This window comes from Aquila chrysaetos, chromosome 25 (assembly GCF_900496995.4).
Source record: "Aquila chrysaetos chrysaetos chromosome 25, bAquChr1.4, whole genome shotgun sequence".
Lineage (NCBI taxonomy): Eukaryota > Metazoa > Chordata > Aves > Accipitriformes > Accipitridae > Aquila > Aquila chrysaetos.
In genome coordinates, this window is record NC_044028.1 from 19523608 (window position 1) to 19550583 (window position 26976).

Consider the following 26976-nt stretch of genomic DNA (forward strand, 5'->3'; position numbering starts at 1 on the left):
TGCTAAGATTTTAATAATTTATTAATTTCTCCTTACCAAACAATCTTCAACTCCTATGAATACTCTATCCTGTTGGATATATGAATATGAGGATATATGGATATACTCTAGATGTTGGATATATGAAAACAGGACTATCGTGCACTGAGCTATTTTGAAGCATTAAGGAAACAAATTTCCATCAGACTGGAAAAGTGGTTTTGCTCTTACCATCTGTCAAAGTGATAAAGAAGGAGAGTCCTTCCTGGAGTCCCATTTTCAGAGGTGTTCCTGTTCCAGCTTTTCTCCAGTTAAACTTATCCAAGGCCTTCTCATCACCACTCACAGCTGCTTTTGCCAGCTGTACAAAGTCCCTGCAAACAGCGATACTTAATTTCCAATTCCGTACATAAGAGTACTTTCTATCTCAAAGAACAGATGAGTCGTTAATAAAACACATTGTAAAGAGAGAATAAAGATGCTTCATACACTGATTCGAAAAAGGACAAACTCAAAAAAGATAAAAAGTAAAATTTTAGTACTAGTTTTCATTTGCATTGTTCCACCTGTTCTTCCATAAGCATCATTATTTTTAGAGAGATGTGAAATAGAAGTGGCCCACACAAGGAAAATTCTTTTTTTATTACTAGAGCTGTTCCCTATTTCTTGCTTGGAGAGGAAATAAATAATAATGTTTAAGAACTGACTTTTAATTTAATTATTCTTGCCAATAATTTCATAGATAGTTGTGTTTTCAGTGTGTTTTCTGCTTTTCACAATCAGCAACATTGCTAATTAGAAGAACTAAAGGAAGAAGAGTCAACAGCAACAGAGAGAAAGGTATGGACGAAAGGAAGAAGATCTCTTGCTGCATACAGGACACAAATAGCCAGCTACTAGAGCAGGAGAGGAACTGGAAATAAAGGACAGTTAGGAGAAGAACTTTTTCTAGATATATTTAAAAAAATGTTTGTCTGTGAGTAGGATTTTTTTTCTGTGGAACAAGAGAAAGACCTGGTCTACCAGTGCTCTGACAGGGCACAATACTTACTCGCCAGGAGGAGGTGGTCGAAAGACACAGCGAGACAGACATTTTCCATACTCTTGTTTCAGCAGGGCAGGACCCTGCACTCTGCCTCGCTGGTCCATTCTCCATAGAACCAAGACACCATGCTAGAAAAAGACAAAGAGTTAATTCATTACACTTTGCACACAGATGAGAATCCAGACTCCAACTACCCAGTGCACATAAAAATAAACATTTTCTTGACAGAGCAACACCTTTCCTTTCATTTAGTTGACACACAATTACTCCCACTTAAAACTAAGCCACAAGAAGTAAGAATTATCTTTAACATTATATTATTTGCTCATTCAAAATCAATTATCTAAAAAAGCTTGTTGGTCATATCCATTCTTAGTAAAATGACACTGCCAGAGAAATTAAATGGAACAGCCTTGGTTTTCCTCTGCAAGCAGCATATGCAAATATTTTTTTAGGTAACTCCCTTTCCACTTTTTTCTTGCAAGTATTCTGATTGCTAAAAGAAAAGATATTGAGATAAAGGATAGTAAAGCATAAGATACACATCCCTGAGTAAATGCATATAACATGGATACAGATGAGCATGAGTATATGATTAGACGCATGTGAAGTCACAGGATACAGGTAACCTAAGGGAAAAATTTCAGAATTTCTATGGTACACATTCAAGTACAACAAGAATTCATTTTTAGAAACAGAACTTAGTAACTAGAAGAATCATAGATGCTAAAGAAAGGAAGACTGGTTAGCTAATTAACTCAGAGCCTGGCACAGATTCTGAAGGTAACACGCATTTTGCAGTGCCAGCTCAGAATGACCACCAAACCCCTGGTGACTGGAAAGAATGGAGAAGGCAGAGAAGCAAAAAGACAGTTCAGCATGACTTACACATTAACCATCCCAACAAACTGACTTACGCTACAGCCTCACAGCTGGAATTTTAAGATTATTATTATTTATTGTTGTTGTTATGTTAGTGCTTACGGAACCAAATTGCATTTGGAGGCCCTCTGTGTAAGCATTACATGAAAAAGTAGCAAAAATTTGCAATATCAAGTTCAATCTCATTTTATTTCCTTAAGGTAGATAACAATAAAGTGGTATTATAATTTGCTCTATTTTTCTTTATTGTTTTCAATGGAGTATGGTCTTTCTAGAAAAGTGAAAGAGACTAGTAGCAGTGGTACACTCTATAAACACTCTTCACAATCCTAACTAGAAGCCACATGAGATACAGCTGAGGCCTTCCAAGGTAACATTTCCTACTTTTTTTCCTAAGAATCAAGAATCAAGGTTCTAACTTCTTCTCAGCAGTAAGATGATAATATTTATACCACCCAAAACTGTTCATTAAGTGCAATGCTGTTTCTTACAGCTTAAAGAATGTGACACAGCTGTGCATCTGTGAAACTGCTATACTCCTGTTCCAAGAGGCTACTTGCGGTTCATACAATGTTTGCTGGTTACTTCTGGAAATCACAGGATCCAATGATCTGAAAGTTCATGTCCTGTTGGCTCCTCCTCTCACTTTTCCCTCAGCTTTAAATGTCACCAAATTCCAGGGATTCCAACTAAGAACATGTGCACCATTTATAAGCTGGAGGAAAAACCTGCAGCTTTATAAAGCTGCTTACCTTCCTTCCATCCCCTTCTGGATATCTCACCCTGTATCCAGATAACTTAGTTGCAAACTCAATTCCGAGTTTGGAACGCATGACACCAGAAACAAAAAAGCTCACTACCTGTTCTAAGTGGTTGTAGAAAGGATGCAGAATTGGTCTGTTTTCAAATGGTATTTGAAAAGGACAAAGGACATCAACCTTATCATCTGTAAGATATACTCTTACCTGTATCTTCCCAATCATTCTTAACAACTCAAAGCTTTAGCTCCTTGTTATAAAGGCTATTTGCCTTATAAGTAGGCTTTCATTATAGAAAACACCTACATCCTTAGGATTCTTTTGTGTGATCAAAACCCGGAAGTCATCCATGTTATTTGTTACTTAAAACACAAATTAAGAGCTTCTGATTTTCACAGCATCCTATTCCAACTTTAAGAAGTTATTTTCAAATAATTTTCTTGCAACTCGGGATTTATGACTGGATGTTCTCAGCTGAGCACTCTCAGTTATGAAGTCCCAGTGAAGATCAAACAGAAAATAATTCAGGGCCCAAATATTTGTCTTCTTTCTAAGGGTATTCCTCTGGTACGAACAGAGTATGATCCTGGCAGCACTCACCTAATAGAAGTTACCTGAATATAAACCTTCATGGGAAACATTTTAAAAAAAAAATTTAAAAGCTATTGAGAAAGATGTAGGAAACGAAGCATACCTATGCTGCACATCAGACCATGGCACAACCACGCTGAGTGCACAACACCACAAGGGATGAGCAGGCCCACCCAGTGCAGTACCGGGCAGAGAAACCATCTTCGAGCTAGCCAAGATGCTGAACCAGCTGTGTGCTCAGCCTCACAAGCCTAGGCTCTGAGCAAGGCTGATTAGCTCAAGCTGGCCACTACACACACAGCTGCAGGTTTTTAAGGACCCACATTTCATTGGCCAGGGACACCAGGGAGTACCTTGAACTGCACTCAACTCTGTGTTTCAATGTCTGCAGAGGGTAACACAGCTATTTTGCAATAATGAACTTTTCTGAGTTCAACTGTGCTGCTGTTCTATCTATTGAGGTTGGTCTTTCCAACTACAGCAATTGAAACTACCTGAAACTGAAGATCATTCTTGTCAACGCATGCAGAAGGCTTTGTTTTGTCATGTTAAGGTATTTCCTTGAAACCACTGCTTATTCTGCGCTGATTAATACTCTCATCAGAGGAGCAGTTAGGATGAGTCTATAAAATTGTTAAATTTGCCTATAAGAATGGCTATATCTGTTTTAAGGTGACTTCATTACCATGATCTGACACCAAATAAATCAATTTGAAAAAAGTTTGTTCATAAATGTAGGGTTAATGCAAGCTGTGGCTACATTAATGTGTTATCTCCATATAAATGAGGCCTAAGTTACACTGTGCATCACCTTCTTTCACTGTTTCTTTTGTCTGGGCAGTATTTTCTTTTTTCTAATAAAGAGGATCAATTTTGAATTTCTGTATTTCTGTCAAATGCAGCAACAGAATTTTTACAAACAACGATTTTAAATTGTATTTTCCTCTGACTAATGTAGGTAAGAATTCTCAAAGAGCAGAACTGAAATTCTTGGATGAGCTTAAGTTTATATCAGGGAAAATAGAGAAAAACACTCTTTTTTTTTTTTTCCATTTGCTTACTCCAGAACTGGCAAAACCGGAATCTTCTATGAATTCTGAATACTAAATATTCAATAGCTAGTTTCTCATTTTACTATATAAAAGGACAACCAGCTCATCAAGAAATAAAGACTGTCACATTTCAAGGTTTTCCACAATATATTTTCTATACAATGTTTGACTCATTTTTAGAGTATTAATAAAAACAGAACAAGTAAGATTAGCATGGGGGTTTTGTACTTAAGTGAGCATTGCTATGGACTCACTACAGATGAATGTGTTGTAGCCAGAATTTGTTTCTCAACATCTGGGCTTACTCCCGAGACTGCCACAAAATTTGTGCATAGGCAGGAGCAAATAATTAAAATTGTCTATGCCTCAATTACCCCATCCATTAAATAGCCTTAAACCCTAACCTACTGCTCACCACATATTGAGATTAGATACACTTTTAATTAAAGATAAATGATAAAACAGCAACAAGTACTGTAGAAAAAGTTAAACCACTGAGATTTGATTTTACTCCCTAACAGTTTTAATTTGTTCCTAAAGCAAGGAAATTTATCTCCCCTGCAATTATCCCTTCCACTAAAAATCCATTCCATAATTCCTTCCCATCACAGGGCTTGCACCACTGTGTTCCACATCAAACACACATTTGGCATTTCAGCTACTCACCCTATCACCAGACACAAGGCTGGTACCATTTGTACTCCAGTTTAGGGCTGTAATTTTTGCATTATGATTTGGTGGTACAGCATGGTGCTCCTTATCTTGTTTGTTAAGTATCACAACTTCTCCAGACTCCCAGCCTGCTGCAAGAATCGGTCTAGAGGGGTGCCAGGAAAGTGATGTGACCTGAAAGTTTCTCTCAACATGTGCGTCAGACACATGCTCTCCCTGCAAATGGAAGTAAAGTGCAAGCTCAGTACAAGGACGTAACTAAACCTTCAGATTCGCTTCCCAGTCAACAAGATATTTTTCTGTAATAAAGGACTGGCGTGTAATTGAGCTTCCTGCAAGAGATACAAAGTGGCTGCAAAACAGCAGTAAGTTTTAACAGTTGTCACCACTTTGGAGCTTGTACTGTTGAAATTATGCAAGATTAGTTTAACTCATATTTTCTGTTATCTACATTTACAGCTATTTCACATGCATAAAAGTGTGCTACAACATGCAGTACATCCAGCTGAAAATTCCTAATGAAAACACAGCAGTGTTAAGTGACTGCTTCACTCTGATTTTTCCAGGCTATTCTTCCCTCACAGCATACATGAACAGCTCTCACTGAATATCAAGCCTTTACTCCTCTATGAAGGTTAAGAAGGCTTCAAGCACATTTCAAGGTAAAAAACCCCAACTTTTGAAAAAGAATAAAGCACCTCACTGAGGACACAGAATAATCTAATGCTTAAATGTCTCTTAAAGGTAGACCCTCCTTTGCGCATGGTTTGCAACAACATTTCAGGTAAATCATTTAACCTTTCTATGTATTTATTTTTTCCATTTGTAAAATTTGGATGACAATTTTTCACAATACACTTTGAAAAGTATACATTTTATAGGCTACTCATATTAACAGATGTAAACATTTCCAGTACGTCTGCTGCTAGACAGCTTGTAGTACCATTTCCCTAAATAGCACACTTTTTTCCTGAAAATTATGCAAACCGAAGTCCTACGCAAGCCTCTTGTGTAAAGTTTAGAGTATGCAAAGGAAATATCTGTCTACAGGCAGAAACCATAGTAGGAAACAACCTACTCAAATGGAACAAGCTGAGTCTAGCAATCAGTTCACTATCAGAGTGGAGGAATTATTTTTTTAATTTACATTTCTTAGTACATTTTATTCACTTAGAGTTTAAAAAAAAAAAAGCAGCAGCATGCGTCCATTTTCCTTATAAGCCTGAAATTCTCATACTATGAGAAGTAAAAAGCAAATTGGTAACCATCACAAACAAGACTTAAAGGCTGTAAAAATTAAATTTCAACTGAAAGATCAATTCAGTTTATGAAGACCTTTTTATAAAATAGTAGTAGTCTGATGTATAATTCATCAGATCAGTAGCTGATGAATCTGACATGTCTTAGATAGCACAGGACATGGATAGTAATTAAAATCCAGAGTGAGGGATTCAAGGAGCATAAGTGAGGCTGCAAATATATAGATTAAAAAAGTTAAGTTTCAAACCAGCAAAATTATATCAAGCCCAAAAGCAAAGTTGCAGATTATTTACCTGTTCCAGGTAGATATCCACACAGCCCCCAGATGCTGTGCTGATGGAAGCAACTGCCAGGAGTGGATGAAGTGGGTGCCATGCTATATGAGAAGGGGAGGCAACTGTATCAGGAGCTTCTGTTCTATGATCCACATACACAGCCATAACAACAGAAGTGGTCACAGATGGCAAACCTGTACAAGGAAAACAAACATTTCTAACAGGTATGCTTAAGTATATAGTATATATGTACACACTAAACATATGTATGCTATATTATATAGATAATAACAAGTATGCTTTAAAAAATGGGGAAAAAAGAAAGCTACAGCATCACCTTGTTAATATGCATAACTCAGACAGGAAAAAGGTCATAGTGGTATTTTCAAAAAATACAGAGGAATACTTAGCCTTGTAGTCTGTAGATTAGATTCACGGTGCGCGTAGGCTAGTACCAATCTCTCACTAATGGCTTGCACTGGCTTATTTTGGAGGACTCTGAAATATCTCAGAATTTACCAGAAAGCTACTTCCAGTACTTCTTATCCAACGATGTCAATTAACGTGAAGACAGAGCAATTTTATGTTGTAAAGTCTCACATCTGGGCTTTCGAAGTAAGTTTTAACAGTTGTCACCACTTTGGAGCTTGTACTGTTGAAATTATGCAAGATTAGTTTAACTCATATTATCTGTTATCTACATTTGAATGAAAATACTCAATAAGCGCTGATGTTCCAAGGAAAAGAGCCTGAAAGCAATGCTTTTTTTTCCAGAGTTGTGTGTCAGAAATGGAGGAAGTCACTAAGAATCTTTAATATTTTATATACAGAGATGGTCTCTGGAATTTGTGTTGTGTGATCTTACCGGCTTCGTTTCAAAAGAAAAACAACTGGAGAGAAACACCTCGAGTTACTAGCAAATAATGCCAAGACCTGGTGAAAACAAAAACCAAAATAAAAACAAACAAACAAAAAACCCCAAACACCTGTGAAAGGTTTAAAAGACTCCCTTGACATTTCAGGGGAAGAGACTTTTTCTTCCGCACAGCTAAACCAGGAGTTAAGAACCTGCAGGCCCACATATGCACAGCAGTTAGATTTGCCTAAAGTCACCAATTGGACACTGATGCAGGATGTAAAATGGACATAAACAGTTTCTTGGTTTAAAGTCTCTTTACTTCAAATATTCTGACAGTGCTTAAAATAAATACTTTGCTTTAAAAAGGCTGCCTTCCCCACCACCTCCACCCCCCTAAAAAAAAAAAAAAAAAAAAAAAAGAAATCAGATTCAGCACCTTTGATTAGACAGGTTAGAAATGTGGGTAACGTTTTTAAGTAAGTCGGTAGTTCTGTATCTTGCCTCTGATATTACAATGAACAACATGAACTACCAGACATGAAAACAGAAACAAGTGTAGTTAGCCTAATAACAAGCAACTTGATCCTTCAACAAGATGCATTCACCTGTATCTTCACACTCCTTCAAAATCCTCCACATTCCCACAGCAGCATGTGGGTCTAGTTTTATTGCCACACAAAAAAACCCCAACAAACCATTCAAATAAATATTGAAGTGGTTTGCATCTTTATTTCATGTTTTTTAATAGTTTTCTCAAATTTCTAGTTCTGTTCCAAAATACTGTACCCATTCTACTACTTCTGTTCTCATTTCATCCATTTCATTTTACTCTAATGGGAAGAATTTAGTCCATATTTGAATATAAGCTTTATATGGGCTCAAATTTTGAACTAATAGAAAAATTCACTTCAGATTCATACAAAAATTTGAGATGCCTAAAAGAAAAAAAAAAAAAAAAACCCACACATTTGGTATGAAATAATGGTTTTATCACACAAAATCACACAGCTGTAATGCTTTTTCTAGAGCCACCTTTTTCTGCTGTTAAGGGTTCTTTGCATCTGTAGTCACAAATATTATTTATTATTATTCAGTTATTTCAGTCCCCTTCAGAGAGTGAAGAAAATAAGTTTGTCAAGCTTACAAACTACATCTCTTGATCAACTCACTAATGGGTACATCAAGCCACATTGTCTGCTTTCCTACAGGTGACTGTCAGCGTGTTCCAATTAGGAAAACTATACCTAACTATCCCTTTTGGCATTAATAGACAGCAAGAACAATTTTTCAGTCAATACTGTATATATTTAAAAAAAGGCAGACTAGCACTTACTAAAAAAAGATTCAGTGATATTGTCATGTAAATTATGGAGAATCCCTAATATAAAACACTTTTCACCATCTCAATAACTATACAAAATTGTGCAGGAGACACTGCTGTATGCAAATAAATAAATTGCTTACATAAATGGATTACTCAGTGGTGTAAAAATCACTAAACCAACATTCATTTGCTTGCTGTAATCTTGGGAATTCATTATTGAATGAAGCTTTGACAGATGCTTCTTCAAAAAAAGCCTTCAAAGAAAAAAAAAATTAATACCAAGTAACACTATCTCTAAAAATGATTCTGGCACCGCATGTTCTATTTTTTCAAGGTCTAAAAGACAAGAATTTCTGAAAAAGTTAACCACTTTGTGGGTTGGAATAGAACATGACCGAGTCCAGATACCTGATCTTAGTAATCTGATACACCTGATGGACACTTTTGAAACAACCCACAAGCACTTCACAAAAACCGTAAGAGCTCATAGAATCACAGAATGGTTTGGGTTGGAAGGGACCTTTAACGACCATCTAGTCCAACCCCCCCGTGTGGGCAGGGACATCCTTCACTAGATCAATTTGATCTAAGTCCCATCCAACCTGACCTTGGAAACATCCAGTGATGGGGCATCCACAACTTCTCTGGGCAACGTGTTCCAGTGTCTTACCACCCTCACCATAAAATGCTTCCTCCTTATGCCCAAACTAAGCCTACCCTCTGCCAGTTTAAAACCATTACCCCTTGTCCTATCAGTACAGGCCCTGGTAAGATGTGTCCCTCCATCTTTCTTATAAGCCCCCTTTAAGTACTGAAAGGCTGCTATAAGATCTCCCTGGAGCCTCCTCTTTTCCAGGCTGAACAACCCCAACTCTCTCTCAGTCTTTCTTCACAGGAGAGGTGCTCCAACCCTCTGATCACATTCGTGGCCCTCCTCTGGACCCACTCCAACAGGTCCATGTCCTTCTTATGTTGGGGATCCCAGAGCTGAACGCAATACTCCAGCTGGGGTCTCACCAGAGCAGAGTACAGGGGCAGAATCCCCTCCCTCGACATGCTGGCCACGCTGCTTTTGATGCAGCCCAGGATATGGTTAGCTTTCTGGGCTGAGGACACACTGCCAGCTCATGTGCAATTTTTTATCCATCAGTATCCCCAATCCCTTCATCCCTCAGTCTGTACCGATACTGGGGATTGCCCCAACCTTGCACTTGGCCTTGTTGAACTTTATGAGGTTCACACAGGCAAACATTAGACATAACATTAATGTCTGCCCACAGAGAAAAGTTTAAGAGAGGTTCAAGGTCATTCTCTGCCTCTGTTCTTAACTGGCCAGAGACAAGCCAGCTATAGTCCAGACATCATACACCCATACTAACGTGGCCCTGCATGTGGGATATCAGGTCCTTTGGGGAAATCAAGCCTTATTTTAGGGTTTATCAGCTCATGGGTCATACACCACCAACACAGGGACCAATGCAGATTGATAAGTGGCCATCATCTCAGAGCATGGGCAAAGGACTGGGTTTGTCTGCAGCCACCAACACAGATGTGCATAAGATTTCACAAGGAGTTAGTAATTTTATGAGTAGGGGAAGATTATCCTTTGATAGGGGGTGATTTCCCTCAGGTCCTCAGAACCTCTCAATTCATTACTTACAAGTTGACAGAGTATTAAAATAAATTACAAACCAAATAGCCTTTATTTGTTTGGGTTTAATTTTCTGGCATTTATGTAGGTCACCTCAAGATTCCTATTGCTACAAATGACAGCAGTGAGCCAGAACACATGCACGTATTTCAAAAGACAATCATCCATGTTCAGAAAAAATAAAAATATTTTTCATCATGCTATTCTGTCTTTGGTGACAATTCTTAAAAAGCTACTTTTATGCTTTGTATGACAACATTGTCAGCACATTTAGCATCTAAGACAGGCTGATTATGATTAGGTTTGCTATTCTTGTGGAACTGCAACCAGCCACAAGCTTACCAGAAAACCCATCACCAAGTATATTCATAAAATGAGTTTTCTGTATGCATTGCCATGATGTTTCCCTGACAAGACTTGACAGCTACCTTGCAAAAACATAGGGGTTTTTTCCATATAATCTCTACCTGTAAGAAATGCTAGCTTTTAAAAACGTGTAAAAAATTAGAAATACAGAAAAAAAAAATCAGAATACAAAATTGAGTTACGCTACAAGAAGACAGCTAATGACTAAATACTGTTTCCTCTAACAAGTAAAAGAGAAAGAGTAAATAGTAAAAATCCGCTTAAATCCTGAACCCGCACCGAGGGAGATGGAGCCAGATGGAGCGGGGGGACCAGCCCAGCCCAGCCCGCTCCCGAGCAGTTCCTCAGCCCGCGGGGCAGCGCCTCGCGTGGGCCGGAGCCTGCCCGGGGCACCTCGGCCGAGCTGGAGCCCTCCTTCGCCAGCACCACAGGACAGCGGGCCCGCCGAGCCCGCCAGGAGCGACCGCTCCCGCCTCCCGGCTCGGTGAACACCCGGGTCCCGCCCGCCACGTTCGCGCCCCGTGGGCCCGCCGGCAGAGCCGGCCGCTCCCGCCGCGCGCCCGCAGGCAGCGGCCCGGCCGCCCCGCAGCCTCCGGCCGACCGCCACCGGCCCCGCTCCCGCAGGACGGGCCCAGACCGACCGGGAAGAAGCCGGCCAAGCCGCTGAGGACTCCCGGCGCTTTCGCTCGGACCGACCGCAGCGGGCCGGCGCCCCCCGCCCGCTCCTACCTGCCGGCAGCCCCGGAGCTCGGTCCCGGCGCTGAAGGCCGCACTGGCTCCGAGATGCTTCGCGTTACCCCTGACAACGGGGAGCGCCCCCAGCACGGAAACTGCCGACCTAGAGCCGAAGAGTCACGGAAACAGCCGAAGCGGTCCGCGGGCACGCCTGAGAGAGACGGAAAGTGCCGAGCGCAGCGGAGGGGCGGGCGCGCTCGGCCGCGGTGCGCAGCCGGCGGGTGCGGGTCGGCCCTGAGCGTCCCGCTCTCTTCCCGAAGCCAGCAGCGACCGCTCCGGGCCGGCTCGCCTTCGCCCCCCGAACGGCGCCTGGGGGCGGTGGTCGGAGGGGCTGGAAGCGCCGCTGCCCCTCTCCGAAGCACGTTACCGAAGGAGGGCTGCCCCTTCGCCGGGCTGCGCGGCAGGCCCCGCGCCCCGACCCACACCCTGCCCCTCGGCAGGGAAACCAGCAAACACCTGCGGGCACGGCCCCACCTCCCCCTTGGATACTCACCCTCGGGGCTCCGGCTGGTGAGACCCCAAATCGTAGCGGGCAGCTTTCAAGCATCGGTGGCTGTCTTCAGGATCTAGCAAATGAACCCGTGAGGAACTTTTTCTAACACGGATGGCAGACTGTGCAGCTCCCCGGCTTCCTGGGAATCAAGATTTGATCACAAACTCTTCAGGTCCCTGAACACGTATTAAACACCCACTGCGACAGAGCCTGAGCCAACTGGAACGTAGTGAACTATAAATGCATGCTGTAACCGTATGTGATTATACAGCCCGGAGTTCATTGGCTCTTTCAGAGCTTTTATGGGAAAAGGGATCTGGTAACTTCTTAAGACAGTGGCCAAGTTTTTCTAGTAACATCTAAGTGAAGATAGCCCCAACAAAGCCCTCCTGCTGCTCCCCCAGCACCCCTGGGTGCAGCAGGTACAGCCCAGGTCAGGGACAGCACAGCTCCATCTCCAGTCCTCAGTGGTGCTGGGCCTGCATTCAGCCTTAACAGCCAGGTTTACCCACAGCATTCAAAAGAGACAATTCAAGGCCTAATCCTCATACCACTGTCAACTCCACAATCATTTGTAATTCCTCTCAAGTCACAACACTTCCACACAAAACAGATGAAAAGAGGCCACACCTCTAGTACAGCTGTGACCAACAGCTTCTGCATGCACTAACTTACATTGACTCCGGCCATGTGTAACACCTTGTGTAATTTACATGGTGTTTCACACTGCTTCCCTTTTCCAAATATACAGCAGTTACTGGGACCCTCCTGACAAAAAAAGCCCATCAGTTTTGTTAGCAAGTAGGAAAAAGTACTAGGTAGGAGGCAGACTGCATTAAAACATGCTCTATCTCTTCCAGAACTTTTTTGTTAGCAAGTAGGAAAAAGTACTAGGTAGGAGGCAGACTGCATTAAAACATGCTCTATCTCTTCCAGAACTTAAAGATAGGCTTTAGGTAGGGAGGCAAAACACTGGCTTTACATCTTGTTGCTACGAGCTCAGCAACCCCCTCTAGAACAAATTGTTTTCTGAGCAGCAGAACTCAAAGTCCTGTTTTCTGTAGCTTTTTATCTCATGCTTTAATTATCTTCTCCCTTGCAAGGCATCAACAAAGTCATTTATGGCATCTTTTCTTGGTGGATTCTTGGACATGTAATAACACTGTTAGCTCGCTCAGGTGCCACTCCCAGAGTTAGTAATTAATTTCTTGGCTCTGCCCAGCTGACTATTTTCACCAATTGTGCTCATAGTATTTTTGAGATCATCAGACTTGAAGCTGAGTGTTTGAGCAGACCATGTGGGCAGATACCTTGTCTTCTCAGACAATCAGGCTAATGAGGAAACTATTGCAACTACATAGTACAATCAAGTCAGAAATACGTGGCCAGTAGGAGCTGCTAGAAATCGTCTAGTCTATCATCCCTTTCTGGGCTGGAATAAAAATAATCTAAAAAAAAAAAACCAAAAACCACTGACTGTCTCTGCTCAAGTGACCATTTTCACAGCTTTCATAATTGCCTGCTTCAATGTCACACAAAATTTTGCCCAATAACTAAACTACATATCCCTGCTTGTACAGGCTTAGCTGGAAATTAAGTTCCCAGCCCTCCAATATTCAACAGAGAAGCCCTGCTGTAAAGGATTTATATCCTAAACAAATAAATGAACAGGTCATCCTAGGATCCTAAGATCTTCCCTCCTGAGTACTGCACTTATAAAAGATGCCTAACAGCTCCGAGTCCCTCAAGTCCCAGGACCAACAAAGAAGAGGCTTCAGCAGCGTAGTTGCACACAGTGCATTTTATCCCTTCCTCTAAGGGCTTGACCTCAGATGCTGAGAAAAAAAAATGAAGTTGCATGATTAGGTGCTTCCGACTTAGTAAGCCATAAAGGATTAACAATAGAAGTCTGACCTTTGGTTTAAATCCTCTTACCTGAATGGGAAGAACTGCTTTAGTAACACACAGATCATCTATTATCATTTGCCAGATTAAACAAGTTAAAAGCCTTTTAAGAACAAACGAGTTATGAATGAAATGTAGTAGCTTCTAAGTAACCTAAAAGGAAAATACAGAACATCCACTATATTGGTGGCTTTTACATCTAAGGTCTTTGGAAAAGTATTTTCATGTTATAATTAGTTTATCATGCACATTAGATGCAAAATTAAAAACACCTCAACATAAAAGTATTAACTTTGTCCTTCTGTCAGACAGTTCTGCATTGCTTGCTCTATTTCTATTAGGCATGCAGTTTCTTATTCATACCTTAAAATACACAGGATGTGCAACAAATCCAAGTTAATGTTCTTGCCTGGTCCAGAAAACCATGGCAACAAACACTGAAAGATTATTTGCATTTTGTATCTGTGCAGGTCTACCAAAGCATGATCATGGATCCTCCCTACTATTAAAAAAGAACGAATGAAAGTTCAAGTGTCTTTTGACATCTCAACCTACCCCCTGCCTCTCGGCTCTTGTCCAACTCCTTTCTATTCAGTCTTTCTTTCACAAACATTTACACACATGAGCAATTTCACACCTTAACAGTCCACTTGAGGCAATGGGACTATTCAAGCATATAAAGTTATTTACATACAGAGAGAATGGAAACCTTCAACTCTGAGCTCCTTGGGGAACTGAACATACCTTTGTGTCTCTTTGCAAAGCACCATGGAAATACATGGCACTGTAGATGCAGAATGCATCATTTCCTGTCAGGATCGTTAAATTTGGTTGTGGTCAAACCAAGTGGCAAAAATAAACCATATGATCTTGTGCTACATTATAACAAAACTGCAAAATAATCTCTCAAAAAACCCACTAATTAAGATGTAGATTTAAATGCAAAGCTCTACAGTAGAAACAAGAACAATAAGCAATTTGGCTCTTTTTTGTTTACAAATTGCATTTATAGCAATACACTTGGTTACAGCTTCGCTTTACAGCATATTTATAGTTGACGCAGAGCCCAAGGCATGTTCAAATTTAACTCGCCATTGTAAGATAATTACTTGCAACACTCTCCATGGGAGCCCCATCTTCCAGAATTTAGATGCCATCATGAAGTTTAAATTCAGACATTGATTTAAGCTACAGCTCATGAAGATTTTCCTCAGAAGAAGACGACTAAAGCAGCATTTCCTGCTGATACCCACAAAGTTTCAAGAAAAGGATGATCTAATATTCTTTCCACAAAGAATTTATCAAGGAAAAAAAAAATCTCACACAGTACCAGTTGAAAGATTTTTAGAAGTGATTCTTCCTAGTAGTTAACATGAAGTCAACACATTAAAAGTATCAGAGAGCAGTCACTGGAAAACAGGCCAAAACATTAGGCTAGTAAATGAAATACAACACCCTTTAATTCAGTACATTACTGAATAAAGCTTCATAATCATGGAAACAGTTTATTAAAAAAAAAAAATCCCACTTAAGGGTACCTACACAAGTGCAACCTCCGCAAGAAAACTAGAAGCTGTGAAGACACTAGGCCTCCCCAGGAGGTTTCACATTGATCCTTTCATGTATGTTATTCGTAAACTTTATAAACAACGAGGAACTTATTAACATCTTAACTAGCAAGAAGCGAGCTGCTGGGCCAGCGAGCACCTCAGCAGCCCTCCAGGCCCCAGGCCCCCACTCAGCTCGGAGCCCCTCAGGAGCACAGCCGCCACGTCAGGCGGCCCGGCCTCCCACCAGCTGCGGCTGGCAGGTCCCCGGCACCATCTTTCTCCTTAAGAACTGCTAAAACCAAATACGAAACTCGCAAGTGATGGGTTCTTTAGTCGCCACCAAGCCCAGGCTGCGAAGGGATGCTCGGCACCAAACCTGCGGCACAGCGAACCGCCTCCCCGCTGGACGCCCCAACACTGTCCCTGCCGGTTCCGAGGTCCGGCCGGGGAAAGCACAAGATGTTTCGGAGGAGAGCGGCCCCAGGGCTCCCCCTCACGCTCCGCCGGGCGTAAGGCACCGGGAGCAGCCGCCGCGATGCAGCTTCGCCGGGTAGCGAGCCCCCACACCGCAAGCCCGAGCTGGCCTGTGCCAGCGGACCTCTCCGGGAGAGGAGGTACGGCCACGGCGGGGAGAGGGGGGACGGGACCCACACTGCTTTTACCGCCTGGCTAAGACCCAAACACCGGGGGCCGCGGGGGAGCCGCGAAGCGAACGAAGCAAAGCCGCAGCGCAGGGCCTCGCCCCCATGCGCGCCCGAAGCCCACCGAGCGGAGCCCGCCCGCCGGCCGGGCAGCGCAGCGCAGCGCCGCGCCCCTCCCTCCCGACTCCTCCCACGCCACTCCTGTCCGACAAAGCCACCGCCTGCTCCCCCCGGCAGGTTATAAATACAACGCCGCATGCAAATCAGCAGCTTTCTGACCAATGGAATCCTGGATCACGTCCAAGGGCCCCGGCTGTAGGGCCCGCGATTGGTTTTTCTTTTAGCCAATCAGCGACCAGCTCTCGGGATTCGTCTCGCCCTCTGACGGACACCGGCTGCCGCCTCTTCCTTTGCGCTAAGCTTTCGTCACCCGCCCAGCGCCGCGCTTTGTTTGGCTTGCGTGGGGGCCCCGGCCCCGCCTCCCGTCTCGCTCCCGCTTGCCGCCAGCCAATGGGGCGCCTTGTTTGGGGTCCTGGGGAGGGGAGCGCCGGCGCTCTCAGCTGGGCCCGCGCGCCGCGTCTTGCCCCGCCCCCTCGGCCCGGCGCAGGCTGACGAGGAAGCGGAACCGCCGCGGGCAGGAACCCCATCGCGGCCCGCTCTGCGGCCGAGCGCGGGGCCGGGGGCGACGGCGGAGCGACGGCCGAGCCCGGGGCGCCAGGGAGCCGCGGCTCCGGCCGGGGGCGTTGAGGCCCGACGGGGCGCCGGCGGTGCCGGGCCCGCGGCCGCGGTTTCGGAGGAGCCCGGGGAAGAGAGGTCGCCTCCCCGGCCGGGAGCGGGGGCTGCCGCCGCCAGCAAAGCTGGGAGGGCCGCGGGGGTCCGCGGTGGGCGTAGGGCGCGCCGGCCTCCTCCCGAGCTGGCGGGTCTGGGGCGCAGCCCGGGGGTGCCTGGGGCTGCGGGTGCCGGAAGACCCGAGGCAGCCGCCGGCGGGCGAGCTGGAGCGCGGAGGCTGCGCGGCGGCATTGATGCGGCAGGTGAGGCGCGGGGCGGGGGATGGAGCCCGCCGCGGGGCGGAGGGGGCTGCTGGGGCGGGGGGGAGAAGCGGCGCCTTGGGGCCCCCGCGGGACCCGCGTGTCCCTGGGGGGGCCCGGCCCGGCTCTCCCGTCCGGGCCGTCGATCGACGGGGTGTGGCGGCGCTGGGGTCTGCGGGGAAAGCGTCTCCTCGGAGGGGAGCCGGGCGTTTGTAGGAGGTAGAGTGGAGGGACGGCGACTAAGCGTGAAGGTCTAGAGGACCAAAGGGGCGAGGTTGAGAAGATTTTTCCCTTTGGAAGAAAAAGGAAAAGCAGGGGCAGCGTGAAAAGGAAAGGAGATCGCAGCCGAAAGGGGTAAACTGGGTGTGGGGCCCTGCCGGAGTGTTTAGGCAGGACGCTGAAAGGAGCCGGCTGTTGGGAAGTGGGGCAGGTGCTGGGATTTGCTGCCCTAGTCTTGTAAGTAACTGTCCCCAAGATGTGTTTCTTTGGTATCCCCCTACTAATTGTTGGGGGATGCCAGTGGATGCATCATTTAATTTGCGGTAATAAAACTAAACGTGAAATCAGGGAGATTTCAGCCTTGCTTAGGTGAAGTTTTTGAGCACAGACCATCAGAGTTGGAAGATTTCTGTCCTCAAAAGAACTGAAAACACTGCAGTTTTTGATGTGTGGAGAACAAGTTTGCATCTGTAATTAGGGACCCGTCAGGTGAATGGTTAGCCACGTTTTAATGTGAGTTTAGATCGACAGTTCAAATCAGTTTACTGAGCGTTTGCAAAGAATGGAATGTTGCCCAACGTAATTCTGAATTGGTAGGGAAAAGTTTGATTATAACAGTTGGAATACAGTCCATAAGCTATAATCACATAAATTTGTAGGCCATATAGTGCTGATGCATCTTGTTTATTTTAAACCACGTTATTCTGGTGTCAGCCTAATCTGTAGTAACTGCATTCTTTATTTGTGATATTCAGAATATCCTTCTCTTGTTTTTTATCTTTCCCCTTAATTAAAGTTGGACTGTGGCTCCTGCTGTGGTGATAAGGCAGCTGCATTGCAACTGCTACTTCTTTCTGTTTTGCTGTAAGTGGTTTCTTTCTTGGAAGTTGACTTCTTTTAGATATGGTGTCAGTAATATTTTTACACTCTTTAAGAAAAAAAAAAACTGTTGTTGGGTTTTAGCAGATAATACGGTTTAATGCCTTAAGCTTTTGTGTGTGTATCTGGTGTTTTGTTCCAAGTATTTAAAAAGAACTTCAGCATTGAGAGGATTTGTGAAGTTAGAGGCAGAGTGAGAGGTCATCCCCGGCAGCGGGTCCAAATGTCATATTTGGAATTAAAGTTGTTTAGCGATGCCTCTCGGGAAGTCCGGGAGGGGTCCTCTAGCAAACGGTGTTTTAAAACTTTTTCGCTTGGCCAAGAGGTCGCAGCGTCGCCGGGAGTTGTGCGGTCCCCGTCGAGGCGAGGGGGGAAAAGCCGCTGCGGATGCCTGCAGAGTTTGTCGCCCTTCCCATTGAAAAAAAAAAAAAAAAACAACAAAGGGGGTCGCGCTGATTTAAAAAAAAACAGCAAAAGAGCGGCTGGAAGCTGCTGTCGGAGCCAGCCACGAGCGGCCGGCGGTGGGGAGCCGGGCCGTCTCCCGGCGCGGGCCGGTCCGCCCGGGCCGCCGGTGACAGGCGCCCGGCCCGCGGCGCGATGCTCTTCGCAGTGGCGGCAGCTGGGCCCGGGGCTGCCCCGCGGGGAGCGGCGGAGAGGTGCCGGGGCTCTGGCGGGCGTGGGGGCGGAGGGGGAGCTGGAAATCTCGGTAGCCTCGGCCAGTCCCAGCCCCAGAGAGAGAGACACACACACAGAGAGGAGGAGAAGCCGCCGCCGCCGCATCTAGGAGCATGAACCCCCCCCCCGCGGCAGGTCGGATCGCCTCGGCTCCATGGTGAGGAGGAGGAAGAGCCCCCCTGGGCCCGAGGAGCCGCCGAAGGGGTAGGATGGGGGGCGAGCAGCCGGCCCGGCCCGGCCGCGCTGCCCCGCTCCGCTCCGCCGGGCTCGGCGGCTGCCTTTCCTCTCGGCGGCTGTCGAGCGCTTCCACACGCCCGAGTTTGGCTGGGCGATTTCTCCGCCAAAGGCGCCCCGAACCCCTTCGGGAGGGTGCCGGAGGGCTGCCGGGGGAGCCCGGCTGCCTTTTGGGCCGGTTTGGGGGGGGGTTCGGGGGGGGCTTTCCCCCTCCCGCCCGCGGCACAGGTTGTTGGGTCGGGACAGCAAACGAAAGGGGATTTAGTAACAAACAACGGCGGCCATGTTGAGAGGAATTTCTGCAGCTAAACTTCTCCCCTCTCAGCCCAGGGATTTCTCTCCCTGTCTGGGGGGCTCCCTGGCCTGACTTTGTGCCCCCCCCTTTTCTCTCTCTCCTCCCCAACAGGATGACAGTGAAACTGGGAGAGAGCAGCGGGGAGGAAGGGGTGAAAAAGCTGGGCAAGAGAGCAGGAGGAGATGAGGAGTCCCTGGAAGAAGAAGGGGCAGGAGGAGGAGGAGAGGCAGCTCCAGGCAGCAGCAGCACAAAGAAAGAAGAGAAGATTATTAACAACAACACTAACAGCAGCCCCCCACCGAACCCCAGCTTATCGCAGGCCCCGGCCTCCCTCCAGCCCTCCCACAGCCAGGACCAGCATCATTTTCTCAGGTCCAGCGTCAGACCTCAGAGCAAGAGGCTGAAGAAGGATTCCCAGGCATCCTCTTCAGTTGGCAGCAGCACTGCTGCAAAAGGCAAAGGTACTGTATTTTGGCACCCTTAAAACATGTGGGCAAGGGGGGTGGCGGGGGGGTGGGGGGGAGTCACCTGTGGGTTTGGGGGTTGTCATTCTCCTCCTGTAGATGCCATCTTTTGTTTGGTTTTGGGGAAGGTGGTTTGGGGCTTGTTTCTCACAGTAGCTGAAATCTTCTTTGTGTCCCAAGGCTTCATCTTCTCTGCTGCCCACTGTCCTCTTTGCACTTGCAGAAATGGGGGGTTTGGATGTGTCTGTGGAGGAGGAAGAAATCTCCATTATTGAAGCAAACCTTTAATTCCTGCATTTCATCTCTCTTGAGTTTTAGGAAATTCCTGTATTTTGGTTAGGAAATTAGACTCTAGCTAGCTGTGTAATCAGGTCGCTGCACTCTGAATTCTGTTCTTGGATAATAACAAAATATTCACTGGGCGCTAGTTAAAAAAGGAAAAAAAAACACCCACAAGGCATTGGTGATTTCCTGCAGTTATTTCTATGACCGTTTTACCCCAAAAAACTGTTTTGGAAACAGCTATGAAATACACATACTGACATATTTGTTTCTAAGGTTTTGTGTGTCCTGCATTACTGTTTCAGAACAGTTTGGACATTTTCATGGAATTTGAGTTTTTATTAAGATTGTTTTGTATACATCTGACTGTCTGTATGTACATCCATGAATACACACATGCTTTTTCACTTTACATTGTAGATAAGAATTCGTTTTTTTTCAAAACTGTTTCTTACTTGAGTAGCTAGAAGACAGCAGAGATGTTGGAATATCTTGGTGCTATTGTGTGTGCTCAGCAGTTACTGGATGACACCTGGCAGTGTAGTTGAGCTGTACTTGAGACTCATTTTGGATACCTTGTGCAAAAGTACGCAAGTGTTATTTTCTGTTAACTTTTGAGGAAAACAACACTTGGAGATGCCTTCAACATTTGAAATGACAAAGTTTACTCTTGTCTGCTAAACCGAAATAAAACTCCGTGTAGCATAAATGTGTCTTGGAGATTACCTCACTCTTTGGTCCATTACAGTGGTATGTGCATGCTGGACATTAGGTAAACATTATGAACTATGGTAGTTTTGTGTTATAGCAATAAAGCAGTGGAAATCGTGATATTTTAGTTATTGCCATATCACGAAAAAATTCTTGAACTTGGTTGCGTGACAGTTTATATAATTGACTAAAGTATTTTTTAATACCTTAGTAAGTCATCTTTAAACTCTTAAACTTTTTGGTTTAAGTTAAAAGCTCCTGTGTGTGATATTGGAGGATAGAACAGAAAGGCCTTCGTAATTTTTCTCCCAGTTGCATTAAACCAAATAAAAAACCATATGGAATACCCAGAAGTGTTTAGCTACAGATAATTATTTCAAGGGTGGTAAATAGTATTAAATACAAGGAGGTGTTTCTTTGGAATACGTGTTGTCTGTGATTGACAAGTCGAATATATGCATTTGAAATTATTCCATTGCTTTGAAAGTGTATGCACGTGTGAACAAAGTACATGTATCTTCATGTACTTGTATATTCATGTTTGTATATTTGTGCATAAACGCTCATTTCCAATTCTAGAGCAGCAGAACGATTTTTAACTAGGTGTATCAAGACAATTGAAAAGCAAACTTAGTTTATTTTGCAATTCAGATTCCAAAATAACCCTAATAAAATTATATACAGAATGGAAAATATTATTTCAATAATTGGTCATAGATAGATAGTGCTTGTAATTGCTGTACCTGACTATGTTGTCACGTTTGGGGAAACTTCTTAAATCATTGGGGGTGACAGTTGGTGGTAGAATTATGGTTATGCTTTCACTTTTTGAATTGTAAGACCAGCCACAGCTCTGCCTGGCTAGTTTTGAAGTGAATGCGTTAAAGTTGGTTTCTCTGATACAGTTGAGATTATAACTGTCAGATCTTGGAGAACAGGGCCACAGAGTGGGATCTCTTCTAATTTGAGTTCTTTACATTCAGGGATGCATACTGAGAGGTTTTCCAGGCTTGTCTGAATTTTCCCTAATGGAATGTCTTGTGATCAGAATTTATAGGGCTTTGCATTCTAAATGAAGTGTCTCACAGAGCTAGCTTCCAATAGAGAACTAATTGAAGGGTGAAGATTACTAATAAAGGTTGAACTTAAATTCTTCCATTTGCTCTCCTACCAACTTTCTCCTCCCCCTCTAAGTAAAAAATGATAAAAAACTTGAATGCCTGTGCTTTGGATCAGCTCTGAAATCTGGAACCTTTTCCATTTTGCATGTCACAATCAAGGTGATAGCTGCAAAGGTAATTTTAACATTGGCCAGCAGGAGTGGCTAGACCACACTTATACTTGGTCCAGTGGAACCAGAAACTTGTTTTTGTCATTGTCTTTCAATAATGCTTTGTAACCCTTAAAATTTTATTAAAGTGGTCCTGCTTTTACAATCTGTGTATTCTAAAGTGAAAACTCTTTCAAAGGCTATTATTAAGGAGGGTAGTCAATAAACTTAAGTTCTTTCAAATTGTAGTTAGTCAGCAGGCATTGGCTTGCTATGTCCTAATCATGCTTGTCCTAATCATGCCTTTAAAAGAGTTTTGAAAGTAGAGGGTTTTTTCTGTCTGTTGCAGATCCATTTTTACTTTTGGCATTTGTGCTTTTAGGGTGCTGCTTTGTAGCAGACAAATTATTGATAACGTAGACTTTACTGTAAACTGTAGGAAGAGTTTGTCCACTCAGCAGCTGCTGACTTTTCAACTTTACCTTACTATGGTTCAGGGAAGATTGTTAATCGTAATTCTCAAGTTCTGCCTAGTAGAATGTATAAATGTATTGCTAAATTTCAGATTACCCTGACGTAATCTTTCATTGGATCTTTGGAGTCTGTCTCTTGTCTTTTGTGTACTGAGTTGCACTTTTGAATTTAGGGCAAAAATTACATAGAAAGTAGCATAGTAAAAGGAAGTTTGAAAACTTTCACTTAAATAGCCAATCCATTTTGAATTGCTGAAGGGTTTATCAAATTTCCTGCACAAATATCTAAATCTTTGCCTTTTTTTTAGAATTATTATTATTATTATCTTATTTTCAAATGCTGGTCATCTTTTTATTGTATTTTCAAGTTTGTAGTCTACACCTCAACCAATGCACGCCTTTTGAAGTATGAATGCTTGGAAGTAAGTCTTAAAGTAACTTGCATGAAATCTGAGGAGGAACTTGAAGGATAGTGGGGTGGAGGCAGTTTATGATGAGAGTTTAAAAGCAGGGAGGTTCGTTGAGGGAGAGGAAGCAGACCAGTATAAGGTTGCTGAAAAAGAGGGATTTCTGAGAGTTTAGTTCTCAAATACAAATAAGCCACATGGTTGCCGAGCACAGGTTTTAAGGTGTGTTTTGGGGCTTTTTTCCATGAAGCGAGAGTGGTTAGAATATGCATGTATATGTTGTGACCACACTGGTAAAAGCAAATGTGGAATACATTGCAATTATGTGCTGTAGATTTAGTTTGAACTAGAGTAGAGTGTTCCCATTTCTGTGTTTTTATCCATTTTCTGAATGCAGAATGAAGTCAGAAGGAAATAGCAGGAAAGTCTGATGGCAGTGAGCTGAAGCTTGAAGATGTCTTTCATGCCGTTACTCTAGATTTATTTGTAAAATGTGTAGAATGGCCCAAACAAGTATTTGGATTTGTTTTGCAGTAATAAGGAGTTCTTTCTTGAAAAAAGAATTATTCAGCTGAAAGCGTGAATTGAATTAAAATGTTCCATCTTTTGGCATCGTATAAAACTTGCAAGAAGGCAGTCCAGTTTGTTCCAGCCCACCAAAGTTGCATGTCCCATAGCATGTGGATTAAATTAACTATGGTCCTCTCCTGTGGAGAGGATGTATATAGCAAGATACCCGGTGTATGTACTTACAATACAATTTTACTGTATCTTCCCAAATTTGTATGCTGCAGAATGTATTGTAACCTTCATTTGAAATGTCATTCCTCCAGCATTATTTCTCTAAGGCATAAACAACTGTTTAAAAACTACTGGCATGCTCCCTTGTTCTAATATTCTCCTTAATTCTGTCCATCTCATTTGCACTTGGTACTTCTCCTTCCATCTTACTCTGGCATGCTTTCATTCATTCTTTGCCCTCCCATTTATCCCAGTTCTCCCACCCTGCCTTTGAAAGTGGCTCAGGACCAGAACTCCACAGTATCTCATCCCACACCACAAGAGGAGGATTTTTTTTTCCTGTCCCCTGTGCAGTAGGTACTGAACTTTGAGCAGGGCTGCACAACCATGTGCTTTAGATGGAACTTCATGCTAGGCGTTGTGGGTGTTTCTGATGGAAGAGCAAGAGAATAATGATTTATTGGGGGAGTAAACAAATTTATAATAAACCCTGTTTATTTTTTACAGCTATGCTTGGTTAGTTCAGATAGTGCTGCATTTGATAGCTTAAATGTATACTGTCCGTAGAAAAGCAAGCCTTCAGTATAGTTTTGTTCATAGACTCCTGTTGATAATTGACACTGTATATGTTTAAACACATTCAACTACATCTTGGTTGTGCAAATCTTCTAAATAATAAGAGGTAGAAGCTAGACTGACTGTCTGTATCCTTGTAGGACAGTTACCTGTTGTGTTTAAAACTTTGGATATTAATTCATAACAACAACACTGTATGGTATAACCATGCAATATGGCATAAGCTGTCCTAGACTTATCCTTCTTAGGAGTCCATGCTATTTACTGTGGAGGCGTAAAAGGTAGAAATTTGTTTTCCAGTTACAATGTTAGTACTCAAAATGAAGCATTGGCTTGCAGGGAATGTGGATGTGGTCCAGTCCAGTGGTTGGGTGATGCAGGATAAGTAGACAGAGTGAGAATGGCCATCTTGTCTTTGTCTCGTCTGCAGTGGTCTCCTTTTATAAATGATTTTACTTAGAACTAGCACCTAAGCAGATTATTAGAGTAAGCCCCCTTCCTCTCCCTGAAGTTTTAAATAATCTGTTGTTGGGAATTACTGATCATCATCATCTGTCATTAGTGAGGGGGATGTCCCCGATAGAACTGTTCCGTTCATTTAATCTTTTACATACAACTAAGAGGAAATCTACTGAACTTTACATAGTTGTATTAGAATTTGAAGTCCTCACTGATACTTTTGCTTCTTATGCTTTTTAATAATGAAAACTTCACATGTACCAAGTGTACTGTACAATCTTCAGAAATCCCTTGATAAGATCTGAACTTTAGGCAGCTGACTTTAGGTTTTTACTTATTTGAGTACGTATACAGAGTGATGTAAAAAAAAGCCAAACCTCCCCCAAAACCCCAAACAAAAACCAGCCACCCAACACACAAAACCCCCAAACGCCACAAACCTAGTTCTTCTAAATGGTTTCTCGGAAAGTTAGAGGTCTGTGATCAGAATAGTAACTCTGGAATAGAATCCTGTACCTGTCTCTTGATAAAGGACGTCTTTTTTGGGAGCTAGTAGCAACAGGAGATGGTAGGTTGAGATTGAGGACTGGTGTGTTTGAGTTCCCTCTTCTTGACTGAAGATTTTATCTATAAAGATCTGTATTTCTTTACCATGCAAATTGTGATATTCCAATCTCTCATTTGCAAAATAAAGAAGCAATTTTTTGTCTTAAAATTATTGGTTTTCTTCTCAGCCATCTATTAAAGTGCTCAGGTTTTTCTTATGGTTTCCTTTTTCATACAGAATTTACCTTCACAGTACCAGAATTACATTGCTTAACTTTCAGTTATTTTATCAGTGGCTGATGAATGTTTTGGGAAATAGAGAGGCTGTTTATTTGAGAAGTTTTTAAGTGCATTTTCTTCTAGATGTCCAATTCTTTTTCATGTTTTGCCTTACATGCTTCCCTGTGGTGACAGTAATTTTCTTTGAAAGTGTCAAATAGTCATTCCTAGAAATAAAAGAAACATTAACATAAAAATGGTCACAATGTCATAATTTATATCAACTAAATATTTATTGTACACAGGAAAAAAATGTACTTTCACACATTGTACTCTCTTCCAGGTTTGATTTCAAATGTTATTTGTTACTTGACCAAACAGCTTTTTTAGGATCTGGAGAAATATGGTTTTGTCCTCCAAAGGAGTTACTTTCAGATTGCAACTGAATAGTTAAGATTTACGTACAAGTCTTTCAAATCTCTAAAGCATAGTAAGCCTATAACAGTCGATTCTTCTGGTACTCTTTTTAAAGTAATATTCGGATTATCAAACTGGGATATCCTGGTTCTTGAATGAGGGGGGGGGGGGGGTATATAAACACTGAGTTTGTCAGGTAAACAAACTGTTTAATATAATTAAATTTTAAAAGATAACTGAACTTTTTAAGCCTAAATATGAAATAGAACTGTGCTAAAGTTTGTAAAAGTTTGCAAAACTAGCTTGGGACGGCTGTATTGTACGAGCTGGATTTATAAGCAAATAAACTAAGGCAAGCCAATTTATCATGAGATAAAACACAAAACATAAAGGAGAGTAACCAGAAAAATGGAAATGGTAATAAGCATTCTTTATAATAAGCAATGTATGTTTAATGTTAAAAGGCTTCTGTTTTATTAAGTACACACCTGCATTGATAAGGGCAGTCAAATCTAAATAATACTTCCTAGCAAAATTGAAGAGACTATATTTTGGAAATGTAAGTTCCTGAGAATGGTTACATTTTCATGGAAAAAAAAAGACGAGTGCACTTTTTGGGAGGTCTCCCTGGTTTCTGGATTAACATTCTGATAATCTGTTACAGTGTCAAACCAAGCATGTTTGGTTTGATTTCTGTTGTGAATAAATCACAGGTTTAAGGTGAGTTGATAATGTTTTTTCTGATTAAAATGTCTTTGAAAGACTAATACTTTGAGGCGATTTAAAAAAAAAAAAAAAAAAAAAGGAGGCTTTTTCTTCTGAATTAAGGTGAGGGAATGGAATCTTACTGCATTATGTGTAGCTCTCACCTTCCTGCAGTTTCTCCACCCCATTTTCTTCTCTGTCCCGTACTTGAATAAACAGCAAATTCTCTTAGTTCCATCAGGTTTTATTCTCATTATAGTATTTCCAATCTTTGTATTTTTTTTCTGATCCATGTTTTTTGGGGTGTTGGTAACTGTCAAAGGTACAATCAAGAGTAC

General features: G+C 42.9%; 2 protein-coding genes across 14 annotated transcripts in view; one reads left to right on the forward strand and one right to left on the reverse strand.

Annotated features, from left to right (window-relative positions):
* IFT140 (intraflagellar transport 140) overlaps positions 1 to 16177 on the reverse strand; it is a 95871-nt gene extending 79694 nt beyond the window's left edge. For 2 of the 9 annotated variants that reach the window (XM_030001373.2, XM_030001371.2), the window contains exons 1-5: positions 10691 to 10762; positions 6533 to 6708; positions 4974 to 5195; positions 1031 to 1152; positions 211 to 353 (exon numbers count right to left, since the gene is read on the reverse strand). In XM_030001373.2, coding sequence (XP_029857233.2) covers positions 211 to 353; positions 1031 to 1152; positions 4974 to 5195; positions 6533 to 6708; positions 10691 to 10718 — 691 coding nt within the window. In that variant the 5' untranslated portion in view covers positions 10719 to 10762. Of the gene's footprint in view, positions 1 to 210; positions 354 to 1030; positions 1153 to 4973; positions 5196 to 6532; positions 6709 to 7033; positions 7167 to 7379; positions 7462 to 10690; positions 10763 to 11443; positions 11606 to 11942; positions 12556 to 12617; positions 12706 to 14210; positions 14350 to 15177 lie in introns of those variants that run through there. The other 7 variants (XM_041120201.1, XM_030001375.2, XM_041120202.1 and 4 more) reach the window with 7 other exon arrangements.
* A 442-nt stretch (positions 16178 to 16619) lies between these two features.
* Positions 16620 to 26976, forward strand: part of CRAMP1 (cramped chromatin regulator homolog 1) — a 51624-nt gene continuing 41267 nt past the window's right edge. For 2 of the 5 annotated variants that reach the window (XR_005931434.1, XM_041120204.1), the window contains exons 1-2: positions 18806 to 18996; positions 19480 to 19829. Coding sequence is in view for 4 of the 5 variants with exons in the window: in XM_041120204.1 (XP_040976138.1) it covers positions 18953 to 18996; positions 19480 to 19829 (394 nt within the window). In the remaining variant the exon portion in view is untranslated. Of the gene's footprint in view, positions 17070 to 18805; positions 18997 to 19479; positions 19830 to 26976 lie in introns of those variants that run through there. The other 3 variants (XM_030001707.2, XM_041120203.1, XM_030001706.2) reach the window with 3 other exon arrangements.